Here is a 14,893-nt window from a genome sequence, read left to right as displayed (position 1 = left end):
TTCTTTTTCTTATTGTATTTTTTTTTTAATCCATATGCTATATTATATAGCACATATGGAAGTTAAACTTTGAGGTCAGATGTGAGGAGGTGCATGTTCCAGGCTATAAGGAAAAATTCTGCGATTTTGAGTGCTTGGTAACACTAAAGTATTTACAGACGTAAGACACAGCTTTGTGAATTTTCTTCCACATGCCTTGGCACTTCACTGAACTTAGAAATGTTACAATTTTTATTGGATTATTTTCTCATTAAGACAAGAGATATTATACAGGAACCATCAGTTTGTTTTCAGATTTTGTATGTACTTGTGGCTTTACATTATAAAAAAACTATTGCAAAGTTCCTATTTGGTGGACTAGCCTCAAATAAAAATAATTTTAAACCCCTCAATTATTTTACCTGTATTTTATGTGGATTATTAGCAGACATTTGTTGAAATCTTTTAAAAATACTGTTATTTTATCAAAGCATTTTAAAAGAGACAATACTCAAAATTTCATTAATTCACTCTTCTGTGCTCACCACAAACTATGAGAAAAAGGCACTTCATTTGTTTTCTACGGAACAAATCAACTGTCACCAAAACAGACAAATGATATTAATAAGCTAACCTAGGCACAGAAAGTTGAAGGTCTAAATAAGTAAAACTGAAGTGATTTTTTTCTGTCTTAACTAGAATCACTGAAGATCTATTTTAAGACATATGAAAGGGCAAGCTTCCACTTGCTACATTCTGCACTGCACTGTACTGTACATGCTCTACCAGGACTGCTCTGCATCTCCCAGCATTGAAACACTCATATGCCTCAAAATGTTGAAAATATTCCTAGCCTGGTATTAAGTAATTCACTTAAAATGTAGTTAAGACAGTTCTACAGATTGGAAGTAATTGTTGAGACATACTGTGTAAGTATCAGGTCACCACATGTTAATAATTTATCAATAGAATGGTTATTTATGTATTTATGTAATTATACAATGAAGTAATCTGGATTATTTTAGCCTTCAGGAAAAACAAACAAACAAACAAACATGATCAATGTGTGTCATTGTTTCTCAGGACAGTGTTCACATTTTCAAGACTGTCTCCTCTGTATGCTTCATTAACATAAAAAAAAAAAAAGCAAAAAATTAAAGTATTTTTTCGTGCATACAATCTTAACCATGATCTACTCTGACAACTTTGTGACAGTGATCTGTATGGCTACTGAATGTATTCTTATCATCTTTACAGATAGTGTATTGACATTTTTTCACAAATGCATTCTATTCATTTCATAATGATTCCAGGATGTCTTAAAATCATACAAGGACAAAAATGTTTTAAATAGAATTTAAATTTCTGTTTGCCCATAGCTGCACTTCCTAGGTGTACAAGCATGTAGTCTCACAAAGTATTATGTCTTTTAGTCTTTCTGTATAGATGAATTAGTTTTTTAAATAATCTCAACATTTCAAGAGTGATCCATGGCCTTGGATTACATTTCTTTTCCATTTTATTATTATAATTTTTTTGTGATGTTGGATTTTTTAACTTATAGCTCCCTTTGCAGGAATTGCCAGCTTGACTTTACATCCAGGATTAAGGCCAATGTCCATCATTCTATAATAGGAAAATGAAATTAAAACCAGCTTGCTCATCAAAATGTTTAAAACATCCCTATTTCATCAGCCTAAATTTTTTTAAACCCTTCTTTAGCTTTCTGTGACTGTTGTGTTATCAACTTGTTTGTTTCTTTTTTTTTTTTTTTTTTTTTTTTTTTGTGAGGTCAAGGCCATGGAATGACTTTTGATGAAATTAAAAAATAAAGACAAATTATTAAGGAAAAAAGGCTAGAATTTTGGTATGCTTTTTTCCTTAGATAGTTTTAGGGACAAAACACTAGCAGAAAATAACAGAGCATAGTACTGCGACAGAGAGCAAAAGGTATATAGAGGTCTTCAACATTATTCAATATACATTGTCTTGCTGCTGCAGAATGCAAAAATAAGACCTGTTTCTAGCCCTCACAAGTTGTAAAGTATAAATGTATTATGTTTTTCTTAAGGTTGTGCAACTCCTTTAAGGTATTGCAAGGTCCAGGAAGAAATATATCAGCTACAATCACATTGTTTCATACCTGCAGAAGGGCATTTTTCTGTCCTAAGAATGCTGAAGGTAATTCTAAACTTACCAAGAAGGTACTATGAAATCCTTAGTGTGAAAAAAGGATACTTAATACTTTAGTAGTAACAAACTTCATAGAGAAATAAGTAAATTCTAACCTTTTTTTAGCTAGTCTTCAGGAACTGAATTGGAATAATTTCCCCTAGCTCATCAAAACAGCTCAAAAGAGAAACAGCATAAGTTGTAAGAAGGGGTATGTGATGTGAATAGAGAGAAAGTTAAAGGAAGGCCTGAATTCTGAAGATGTCTTGCAAATAATTTTGTTCCTACTGTCTAGGGAGGCACCAATTCACCACCTGCTAGGGCAGATAGATCAGACATTTGACTTACTGAAAGCAACATCTGAGACTCCAAGTATACGAGAGGAAATTAAAAAAAAAAAAAGAAAAAAATCACACCCAGTGGCAATGAGATCCAAATTCAGAGCTCTTCTGCAGAAGGTATGCCTGATCTTGACCACCTTGAAAACCAGTGTGCCTTTTTCTTTGCGTACCTCTTTAGTGCCAGTCATACTTTGTAACATTTCCATACCAAAGTTTAGGCATAGTCATGGTATTTCTTACCATTTCTTTGCATTAATTATTTTTGTTTTCCTTTGCTGTAGCTTGTAACATGGTAGTATGCCAGCCTTCCTTTTATGTGGTCTGAAACCTTTTATGACTTAATTAAACTGATATACTTACTCATCTGCTTCCTTTCCACCACTAAGCTTTCTCTTATTTTTTAAATGAAATTCTCCTGATGACAGATGTAAACAAATTACTGCAGTTGTTCTATACGTATGAAAAATATGGACAATTTTAGGTGTTTCTATAAGAATTTATGCAGCTAGGTCAAGGTTTTAACACTTGAGATTGATGACAGCTCTTGCTTCTCATCCAGGTGGATTTCAGTGCTCTTACCTGACTCAGCAGGGTACATATTTTTCTCCAAGCTATCACACAGAACAGCCGGATTCACGCGAAGAGCAAAAGTGACAAGGTTTCAATCAGTTTTTTGCTGATCTCCCTCAGGCCTTAGTTACCCAGTTGTTGCAGGCAGAAATCAGGTAAACCTCACAAATGCGTGTTTTGAAATGGATGATATCAAGTGCAATTAACCTTTCATTCTGCTCTCTCCTACATGTCATTCATCAAGACAATGGCAGATTTTGACTGGGCTTGGCTGTTTGTTTCTTGCATTTACCATTGAGCTACGGGTTTGACAATCAAAATCAACACGTTTATAGACACATTGAAAACCATAGCCCCACAGGGAACTGTGTCCAAGTATCCTATATACTTTAATCAAGCTTATGGTGAGGAGGGAGCGGGAGACCATTGCCAGTGAGTTGCACAAGAAATAAAAGCTTCTTCGCTATTGCGGTATTTAAGCCTACCAGGGTCAAATCCCGGGGGGAAATCTTCCAAGATATTTGTGTACCTGCCGACATTCTCAGCAGGAGCTGGGTGTGCTGGCGGCAGGTGGGCCGGCCGAGCGAGGGGCGGGCGGGGGCCGGGCTCTCCGGTTGCCAGGTGAAGCGCAACGTCCCCGCCTCCCCGCGGTAAGCGCGCAGTCCCGCGGAGCGCACGCAGGCGGCTCGGCTCGGCTCGGCTCGGCTCGGCTCGGCTCGGCTCGGCTCGGCTCGGCTCGGCTCGGCTCGGCTCGGTTCGGTTCGGCTCGGCTCGGCCCGGCCCGGCCCGGATCGGCTCGGCTCGGCTCGGCCCAGATCGGATCTGCTCGGCTCCGCTCCGCGCGGCACGCACCGCCCCAGCCCCGCCGACCCCCGCCATGGCGAAGGCGATCCACAAGGGCTTGTTCTGCCCCAGCTTCGTGAAGAAGAACTCGCTGCTGCTGAGCACGGTGGCTGCCGTGCTGGCGGGTGAGCGCAGGGTAGGCAGGGAACGCGGCGCCGCCGCCCCCCGCCCGGCCTTGCCGACACGGTACGGCCTTGCCGGGCGCAAGGGTGGCGGGGCTCCCGACCGGAGCCAGCGGCGGGGCGAGGGGTGCTGCGCGGCCGCAGGGCCGGGCTGGGCGGTGAGGGGCCATGCTAACGACCCACCCGAAAGGCGGGCGAGGGCGGCCGGCCGCTCTTCCCCGGCATCGCCGCGGCCGTGGAGAGCAGTCCCGCAGTGTCGCGGTGCCGCGGCGGCCGGGCGAGAGGGGACGCGGCGCTCTCAGCCCCGGGCGGCCGGGTCGACAGGGGGGGACCCGGGGCCCTCCTGGCCGGGCCGGCCCATGCGCGCGTCCCGCCGACCCGTGTGGCAAAGGTCGTGATCGGCGGCGTGAGACCGCCGTGTGGAGAAGGCGCACGGGCGCCGGGGGCCGTGAACCCTCCGTACTGCAGGTCCCCACGGCGGGCTGTGCCCCGGGTGGCCTCTGCAGCTCTTGGAGAGACGCGGCCCCTGCCTACTGCTGGTCTGCCGGTGGCAGCCTCGCCGAGGGAGGTTGCAGGGCTGGAGAGCGATGGAGGGGGCTTTGTGGAGCTTCTGATGGCCCAAGCGAAAGGTGCGGCTGGAAGAGTTTGGCAGTGCCGCCCGGCTTTCTGAGGGGTTTTCGAGAGTGAAATGTCTAGCAGTGCCACCCGGCTTTCAGAGGGGTTTTCAGGGCCATCATTGTAAAGATGGCAGGATATCTCCCATGTACATCAGCAAGTTTTTGAAGGGGAAGCAAGTTGAACGCCATCTTAATAAGAATAAGTGGGAAAAGAGGGCCAAGAAAATGCGTCAGGTTACTTAGATGAAGAGGCTTTTCCATGGGGCATAATTTTGGCCCTACTTGCACACTTTTTCTCATTTTCTCCTCGTTATTAGTTGCTGAGCCTCATTCACATTGTTTCTCCTGTGGAGAAGTGGTGCTGTAAATACTTCCTTAACTTGCTGTCTGGGTCCTTTCAGATGACTTTTGTGCTAATTTGAACTTTGGCTGGGCCATGCCTGTTTTGGTACTAATTTGTTCAGAAGAGAATTATTATTTTGAAATTCCACACAGTTATTTATAAGCTGTGGCCAGAACTGTGCTTACATATGCATGTGTGTTTTCCTCAATGCATTCAGTATTTGAAAAATCTCTGGATTTTTCTCACCTCATTCAAAAAGGAAAGATTTTTGTGAGTTTTGCATACCAAGTGTTAAGGGCCTTGCTTTGAAAATCTGACTGTACAACTGGAGGAGCATGTTTATGTGTCTGTGTTTGTGTGTGTACAATTGCTTTTTCACATACTACTGTCAGCTACTATTCTAGGAGTTCACGTACTTCCAATTTACAGAAGTGGTTAAGAAATATTCCCTTCTCATCTTCAGTGAGTGTAGTTAGAATTGGAGAGTGATGTGATTCTACAGGTGCAACATTCTGAAGTTAAATTTCTGTGAGAGCCACAAAGTATGACAATGAGGGAGCTGTGGGGACAATTGACCCCAATTCCCCTAATACCCAATAGGAATTCCCAGTGAGAGGACCAGTTTCCAACACCTGCTATGTCCTTCCCCTTCTCTTCCTGCTACACTGTAATTAACAGTCCATAACTCAGGGGAGCTCTATAATACTATCAGAGAGAGTCTTCATCTTAATTCTGTGAGCCTTGGACCAAATTACCTTTTGCATGGTACTGTGTATCTTCAGCATTTCCAGTATTTCTCAAAGGTGAAATAAGGCACATACCAAGAATAGTGAAACCTTTGTGAAGATGGAATTAAATGATATATTATTGTTATAGTGCAGCATGAGGAAAGTTTGTAATATACCTAGAGTTCACAAACCCTTCATAATTAAATTTATACATTCATTCTTCTTTAATATACCCTGGGAAATTGGTCTGAGGTTTGTTAATCTAGTTAGTTTGGAAGAACTATTTAGCATTTATGAGCAGAAGCGTGGGACATCGTTTTGAAAGAAGAAAATAGACTTTTCAAAAATGTGTGCAAGTAATAAATACATCAAGCTGAGAAAATATGCTATGAAAGCTGTCCAGCTGTCTTGCAAAGTACCTCATACTTCTACACTGTCATATGGAATGGTGATTTTTGTTCATCATTATCAGAGCCATGTTCAGCATCCAGTTGAAATATACATATCTTTGCTAGTACCCTTACTGAAGGGTAAGCTGAAAAGTTTTCCTGATTATTTGTGTGCTTTTCTGAAAACAGACAGAAACCCCACAGAATTCTGAACACTTCTTCCTTCAAGAGTAATTCTTTTATACTATGTCTTAGGATTCAACCCTTAGCCTGTCCATTCCATTTTCAAAAATAGTAGAACTTCTTTCATAGCAGTGTGTGGGGGTGGGGAGTATAATTTAAAATCGGTACACAACATATCTTGAGTGTCATGTCTTTTGGGTGAAAACACCTGAATGTATGTTCAAAGAAAACAAGAATTGAAGCTCAAGTGGTTATTTTCCTTGCCTTAGAGGAGAGTCAGCTTTAGGCCACCAAACTGATGTGGAGAGATGCACAACTAGGAGAGCAGCAGTCTCACACAGATACCTGCAAAAGGAGGTGTGTCTTGCATCTTTTTGTTCTGCTGGCCCTAACAGAAGCAGTTTAAAAGTCGACTTGCTTCAAGTGCATCTTCAGCCCTTTCTGTATAAAGTTACATTATTTCCAGATGATACAATTGAGGCAAAATAAACTGGAAATATCCCTGAAAATTACTCACCCTGAAGCAGGTGTCCAAAGGGCAATTGCATACGGGGAGTTTAAGTCACACTTCACAGATTTCTCATAGAGTATTTCTTTTTTGTCATCACTTTGTCTCCAAAAGGTCACTGCTGCAACACAGACAAACCAGTCATGAAAGTAAAAGGCTGATTATGTGTAAATACTCGCTTATTAGTCTGTGTGTCATAGCCTGATAGCCTGTAATATTGTGCAGTTCTTCAGCAGAAAAGCTTTTTTCTTACTATGGAAATTAAGGTGTAGGTGATTTGTGTACATATAGTCCAAGGCACTGAGTTGCAATAGCCAAGATCATTTTACATTCTCAGAAACTATACACAAAGATGTTGCAGGGTTGTTTTGTTTTTTTTTTTGTTTGTTGTTTTTTGTCCTTGGTAGCGGTTTTGTAGCTTTGTAGCACAAATCTCTGTGAAAGATTATTCTGAGGGATTCAGTTGACCTAAATTTGCAGGTTACAAGTACTTTTTTTTTAAATCACTGAATGGAGTGTGTGTCACTTCCTAAACAGATTCAGAACTTCAGATACCTCTGAGCCTGTCTGTGGGATTAGGCTTTTCTCAGCAGCACATGTGTGGGAAACTGAAATTATTCAGGTATGCATGTAGAAATTTGAGAAATGCAATATTGAGATTGATAAAGAAGGAGGAAGCTAATGGCATGGGAGACTGTGAGTGGCAGGTGTCCTTTCTTCAGCCCTTTGTTCATCAGGGGTGTGCCGGTGCAGTCTCAGTGTGAGGCAGTGATAAACCCTTTTGTGCTCTGCTGTATACCTTCCTCCATCATTCTTCTCTTCAGACATGTACGTAGTCCTTACGCTGTACACCTCAGACTCCACGAAAAGGAACCTTGGCGCCGTCCCGGGAGCCGGGCTGGGCGGCGCAGGGGCGGCGGGAGCTGTCCGAGGTGGCTTACGGAGAGCCAGGACCGGCCGGCTGGAGAACGGGCAAAAACTCGAGCTGCAGCAAGCGGTGATGTAAGGCAGGAATGGAGTAACAGAGAGGGCGGGGGTCAGGTACTGAGGCTGGAGCATGCCTAAATACCTGACTTTTCCACTTCTGAAGTGAATTTATTCAGACTCCACAGGATCAGACACTTTGTGCAGTTCCACTGTTGAAAGATTTGGGCTGGCATCAGACCTCCTTTTCTCCCTGCATTTGAGAGTGAGATTAAAATATGCATCGCTCCTGTTGTAATGCCAGCACTGCAGAAACTCTGAGTGTTGTGACTATAATGAGACACTGAATCTTTGGGTTCGTGTTTTATGCTAGCCCCCTAGCAGTTTATATACCTTTATTCTCTATAATGTTAATTGAAGTTATTATTTTGTATTATAATATTAAGTAAAATCTCACTGTAAGAATATTTGTTCATTTTTAGACAAGTCAGATGCATTCACACCTGCTAAATGAAAGGCTATGCTCCCTCTGTCATCAGACACGACAGGACTTGACAGCTGGTTTTAATATCAGTAGTTCTCCATTACTGGAGGCTGACCAGTGAATTCTTACAAGAATGAATGTCTCATAGCATGAAGACAAGAACAGAACAATTAGTAACCTATCATTCTATGCATGGTCATCCCCTATGCAGAAGGCCACATGAATCCAGGCAACTCACCATATTTCTGAGTTTTTTTTGCAAGTGTAGACTGCAGCTTCTAAACCCCAAAGATCTGTAAAGTCTTTCTGTACAGTAAGTTGCTTCCGTCTCTGGCAAATGCAATTTAAATAGCAAAAGCACATGCTTGATATGAAGTAAGGTTTCACCGTTTTCCATTTCTCTCTTCTCGTATCCTTATCTTATTAGCTTAGGTACTGTCTTCGGTACCATTTCTTGCTTCCCAAATATAATGGTAAGGTTCCAAACAATGAAGCAGACTTAGAGTCTCTTGAAATACACTAGCAAAACCAGCAGAAAAGAAGTTAAGGGGAATATAATAAAACAAAAGAATTATTGCTTTGTTTCTGACAAGTATAGTTTTAAGCCAATCATTCAGTTTTCCTTTCTCAAATTCGGAAGCATAGCATTTCATTAAATTGGAATTTATAAAAAATGAAGACCAGATATTTTGAATCAACTGTGGTAGCATGGAAATTTAAAAGAAGACTGTTTTCTTCTTGCTGTTCCTCAGAACAGCATACTTGTGCCTCTCTAGACAGTGATGATTCTTATATCTGTATTTCTCTGTAACACTAGCCAGCAGTTTGATATAGGATGAGATCTCTTCAGAAATGTATGAAACACAGCAATTCTGAGAAAATGTCTGAATTTCATTTTAACAATGGAAAGTAAAATGCAGAATGACAAATAATTTCATCTGAGAGTTTCACATACCACTGAGGATCAAAAATGCTCTAAGCCAGGATGTCAGCCAATGAAAGATTTCAAAGGTAATTGAAGTTAGGCATGATGTCTCTTTTGGGCTTGAACGGTTTTGAAGCAAAGAAAACCCGTCTTTTATTTCTTATTCTGGCATATAAAGATTTCCCATTTTATTATTTGTTTTAACACAGTCTCTGGGTTTCACTTTATGTGAGGGAAGTGAAATTATCACTAGAGCTGAATTTTGAAATCTTTGGAAAGGGTGAGCCTAATGTTAATTTACACTCTGTGAAGTCCCCAAACTACCAAAGTCTACCAGTATTATTTTTACATTTAAGCAAGAACACCAATACTAGTATCAGTAAAATACTAACTCTGTCTAATTTTCCAGTATTATTTAAGGGAAGATACGACAATGTAATTGCAAAAAATATTTTTCTTTCATTTTTACATTTTAGAAACAAAGCTTAAAGACACTTTTGTCTTACATATGCCATCTAAAAAGGTAGTGTTCAGGTTGAGACTACTCACAAACAGTTTCAGTGTTTGGATTTTATTTTTTTTTCCCCACAAATGCCTCACAGGAGTTGTGCAAGGCATTTGTACTTAGAGACCCACAACACACAACATTATCTTGTGTAGTGAGATCACATCTGTATCACATCTGTATCTCATCTGAAGATCAGGGCTGTATTGGAGTTAATGTTTCAAATTTTGTGGTGCTTTCATGCTTTTGGAGTGGCAAACAAAAATCCTGGCCTTGCTTAATCTGAGCTAATTTTCTGGGTCATATATCTGATTTCTCAATGCTTTGATGCTTTCATTAGTTTCAGAATAACAATGTTTCTGCATGTTACTATCCGCTTTTTTTATTTGCACGTGTCCGCTAAATTGCCTTTCCAGCTGCTTATCTCAGTCACGATCGTTCCGTTGCTCTTCCAGCAAGGGGAGAGCTAGAACGGAATGTCCTGTTAACTGTCCTTTTCTCTCATCAAAGAAGCAATAACAAGTGACAGAATCTGGCAGATATTTCCAGTTACTAGCCTTTCACCTTTCTTACACCGCTGCCAAGCATTTAGTTTCTTGTGTGTTTTAGGGGTCTTAAATGAAGATGCATTTTTCCTGATGTGCTCTACTGAGTTAATATCTCTTGGGCTGTCCATGTACAAAGGTGCTTATACAGCTTTGGACAGCAAGCAAATATTGATAGAAAGAGAACAGAAGATCAATGGGCCTTTACAAGGAAGGGTGAGAAATTCTTATTATTGTGTGTGGCATTGCAGTGGTGCCAATGGTGCTGTAGTGTTAGGCCATATAAGCAAAACATTAGATGCTAAAACTGGGGGATATGAATTTCTGAAATGACTGAGAAAAGGGGTTTAAACAAAAGCACTGCTTTATAGAATGTAGTACATTTGGAGACATTTTGGAAGCAGTAAGGCCTATACATGTCTGGATGGCTGCATAATTAAAGAAGGCTCTTGTGTCATAGACTCATGCGATGAAGGAGAGGGGTAATGGTTTTGAAACTGACATCTGAAAGAGATCATAAGGAAGGTCTGCAAAAGAAGAAAGACAAGTTACTGTTGTCAGCTTACCTTTCAGTTTTACTGTAAAACACAGGAATATGAGATAGGATACCCCCTGTGTTATATCTAGCCTCTGCTGCTTCAGACTGCATCACTGTAGATAAAATTCTGTTACATGTCATGCTCCATCCTAAAGCTGGTTAGGCTATTTGATGCTGCATATCCTCCTAGGAAGCTGTATTCTTCAATCTGATGGTGAAAAGCCTTACAGTTTCCACTATAAATATATTCGGTTTCACTATGTATCCAATAATTAAAATGTTGCTCCATTGCTAGTATTTAACCATTTTCTATATTTCTACCTCACTCATCCCTGGTGGACAAACTAAGCTCTTTCATCTCCTTTCAAAAGGTAGGCTCTTCGTTCTTTTAATTACCCTATAGTCCTCCTTTGTGCGTGTTCAACACTGAATTTGCTTTTCCTGAAACCTTAATGAGTTTCACACAGTACTTCCCAAAGGAACGGGTGCTTTCATCAGGACAAATCCAAATTAATGAAGAAATGTAGATTGCATAGCTGCTGGGAAAGAATTGTCATTTTCCCCAGATTGTTTAATTTAGGACATAGCCTTGTTTATAAAATAAATAAATTTGTTATGTTAAGCTTGTAAGCACAGTACTTCACAAACATAGTAAGTCAACGAGTTTGTTGAAAAACTGTGAAAGAAAAAATAATTATCTCTGGTACAATTTAGTTTATTTTTAAAGTGGCAGATTATTTACAAGAGTTCTAACTAGATGAAGCACAATCGTAAGATTTTTCTTCTTCCTTCAGCTGTATATTTTTTTCTTGGCTTTCTCTGAAAGAAGTTGCATCTGCACATGGAAAATATTTGGAAGATATGTATAGGTGGAATTCATCTACAGTCTTGTTTGGATAAAGGAGGGGAAAGCCGGAGCCCAATAGGAGACATTGTTAAATAATCAAGCTGGTTATCCCTCTGCGTGTTTGGAGGAAGTACTGGTTCAGATTCAGCAGAACTGTGGTCATATAGTCACAGGAAAATATTCACTATTTCCCTTTTGCTGGCTGAGTGAACTAACTGCCCTTGGTTTGACTAAGGTGTACCTTGTGCAGGGCTGCATAGCAGAGAGGCTGCTCAGTGTTAGTGGTGACAGCTAGAGGCTGCCCTATGTTATTAGCCCTGTTCCAGGCTCCCATGCACAGAAAATAACAGGAGTTACGTGGGTTTGCTCTTTGCAGTAGCCTTCAAACCTGCTGTGAGTAAGGGGAGTACATCCACACTGGAGAAGCTGATATTTCCCCCTCTGGCCAGCACTCTACCTTGCCTTCATTCCTGAAGGTCCATCACAGGGAATCACTGTCTGCCTGAACTTTCCTCACACTGCAGTCAGATGACAATGTGTTACTTGCATGAAGGAATTTACAACCACTGCACCCCACAACAGGATAATCAGAAAGCATCTCGGGATCTCACCATGGCAGAGTACCAGCTTATATCCTCTTATACATTGCTGCTAAATATTCTTCAGTAAACCAAGAGCTGATATGGGAACTTTATTCTGGAAGATTTCTGAGAGAACTTTTCTTCACATGTCTTTGTAAGCAAGCTGGTAGTTTGGCTAACACAAGCAACCAGAGAGTTAAGATTAGTTGCCATGTAATTATACCCCTGAAACTTGCCCACAGTTTTCAAAGAATCTTCTTTTTTCAATCAACATCAGTATGTTTATTGGAAGGTACATTGTCAAGCAGAGTTTCAAACAGTAGATTGTGTAACATTAGAAAGTATTAAAAATAATGCAAAAAGAGCTGAAATAATACGTTTGTAAGCATTAGTAATATATTCTTCCACACCCTCTCTATTAGTGTTCTATAGTTGGCACTGTATTTCTTTGCACTAAGAGACAACCAATGATAACAGAAACTCTATGGAGAGAGCAGACAAAATTTATTTATAAAATATTGCTAAAGGACTGAGAACGTATCACACTGCAGAAATCTTTCCTGCCTGTGCTGCAATTTGACATGTTTATATTGAATGTTTTGCATTGTGTTTGAAATCAAGTCAGGGAACTTTGATATCTTTTCAGTTCCATGAGTCATCTGCTGTGAAGTTAATCCAGTTAAGACCCACCAAAATGATAACAAGTAATTGTGTTTTAGTCTGTCACATGTGTGTAGCATATAAAATGAAATTGTGAAGAGCTTAATCACTTAGTTAATAGCACAATAGATATTGCTACAGTACAATTAAATACCAGGTTTGAACAATGTGACTCTTTTTTTCTTTTTTCAGTGCTGTGTCAAAGCAGAATTCCTGTAATTCCCACAATCTCTCTCAGCATCAGCCAGGGTCACTAACTCTGCTTCAGTTAAAAGAAGTTTCCATATTATGAAATTTTAAGAAAACAGGAAAAATAAATACCACAGCTTTTTTTGCAGAGTGCTTCATGTACTACAGAACAGATCATTTTGCAAAATAGATTATTAGTTCTACAAAGATATATGCTGGATTCCTTTTCTCATAGTCGTTATGGTTCATTCCTAAGGATCATTCACATAATAAAGTCAGTGGAGTTGAAGGTGATAAGCTGTTTCTTCAGTGTCATGCACACTGAGGGAAAACTCCCTGTCAATTAAAGCTGTGCATCCCAAACCAGTGTTCTCATCCATGAATATAAATAACATGAGGGAGTCCTACCTGTTAGATAACATTTTTTCTGTTCTATATTCTCTTTCAGTGAGAAATAGAAGCAGGCATGTCTATGTGTGGACTTTGGTTATCTGTTTCTAAATTGTGAGTTTTCCTACCTGTGAAGGTAAAGAAAGTAAAGGGGCATGCTGTCATGCTGTCTTCTTACAAAGGATGTAGTTAGGTACGACAGTTCTGAAGAGCAAGTAACCCACAATGGTAGAGCAAATAAGTACAGTAATGCCATACTGCATGTCCTGAACAGATTCAGATACTCAGGGTTTCTGAGTTTTCAAATTCAAAGTCTGTATTTTGTTGACCTCACATAATTATACAAATGTCTTCAGGGTTTAGCTATCACTTCCTGAAAAATTGTAAATGGTCTCCACCACGGGTTGTTTAGGAGACTGCTGAATGGCCAGCAAATTTTTGCAAGTTTACAATAGCTGTAGGACAATCTGTGATGCACCCCACGTGTGCTAGTATAACTGAGCTCAAAGATTATGCAAATTTTTTGAACAGAGTTTGTGGAGGTTTTTTTACTCATTTCCTAATCTGTGTCATGAATTGCAGCAAGGTACTTGAAGAAAAATGTACTAGCCCTGTAATTGTTCCCATACAAAGAATTTACCTTTTTCCTTAGAAAACATTTCAGAAAGGATAGCAATATGTAAAATAACAATAGCAAATAGAAAAAAATAGAATTGCAAACTCCAGATGAAGATTGCAATAAATTACTTTTCACCAGATACCCAGATGTCACAGAAGTTGTTTTGCAGATAGACAAGCAACTCAACGTAATGGTGTCCCAAGACACATTTTACCTAATTTCTGTGGTGGACTCACTGAACATACATACACAGGCCAGACTAATTCTGCCACCTTACTACACACAGCCATCATCTACTAGGTCCTGTAAAGCCTCAGACTTGGTAGATGTGATGGATCTAGTGCTACATACAGTGAAGCCAGTGCGCTAGCTAACTCCTTGCAGCACTTTCTGCTCTACTTTTTCTGGGTAACGCAATGAAAAATGGCTCATCCTACATGTATTCCCTCTAGCTTTTCAAGCTGGGACTCCCTGAAAGATGGCTGCCAATGGGTTTCACTTGGTGTGCTTATATTCAGTGATTTTCTTCTGCTTTGTTTTTCTTCTCTTGTTCTTCTCATCCTCACCCCTCACTTTGCTTTGTCTGTGTTTACACCCTCTCTTTGAAGGATTTTCTGTCTGTTACCAAGCTTATAAAAAACCTTATGTGCTACCTGGGAGAACAGTAACAAGGAGTTAGGGCATGTGTTGTTCCATATGGGTTCAGACAGGAGAATTGTCCTGTGGCCTTCATTGTGCATCATAATCCCAGGGACCCAGACTGCATCTTTCACTTGCTGTCTTGGTGGCTGCTGGTAGAGGAAAAGTAGACACCATGAGATACAGCATGTGCTGTACTATGCATAGTTACAAGGATATATTTCCCTTAAAATTTAAATTAAATGTATGGAT

The 14,893-nt window shown here is 40.3% G+C and overlaps 1 protein-coding gene across 1 annotated transcript in view; it reads left to right on the top strand.

Annotated features, from left to right (window-relative positions):
* The first annotated feature begins 3,843 nt into the window (after positions 1 to 3,843).
* SLC1A1 (solute carrier family 1 member 1) overlaps positions 3,844 to 14,893 on the top strand; it is a 50,972-nt gene continuing 39,922 nt past the window's right edge. The window contains exon 1 of the mRNA XM_058827967.1: positions 3,844 to 4,030. Coding sequence (XP_058683950.1) covers positions 3,940 to 4,030 — 91 coding nt within the window. The 5' untranslated portion in view covers positions 3,844 to 3,939. The remainder of the gene's footprint in view (positions 4,031 to 14,893) is intronic.

The sequence above is a fragment of the Poecile atricapillus genome, chromosome Z, assembly GCF_030490865.1.
Source record: "Poecile atricapillus isolate bPoeAtr1 chromosome Z, bPoeAtr1.hap1, whole genome shotgun sequence".
In the NCBI taxonomy this organism is placed as follows: Eukaryota; Metazoa; Chordata; class Aves; order Passeriformes; family Paridae; genus Poecile; species Poecile atricapillus.
Note: the sequence above shows the minus strand (reverse complement) of the source record. Positions and strands in the feature narration are given on the sequence as shown.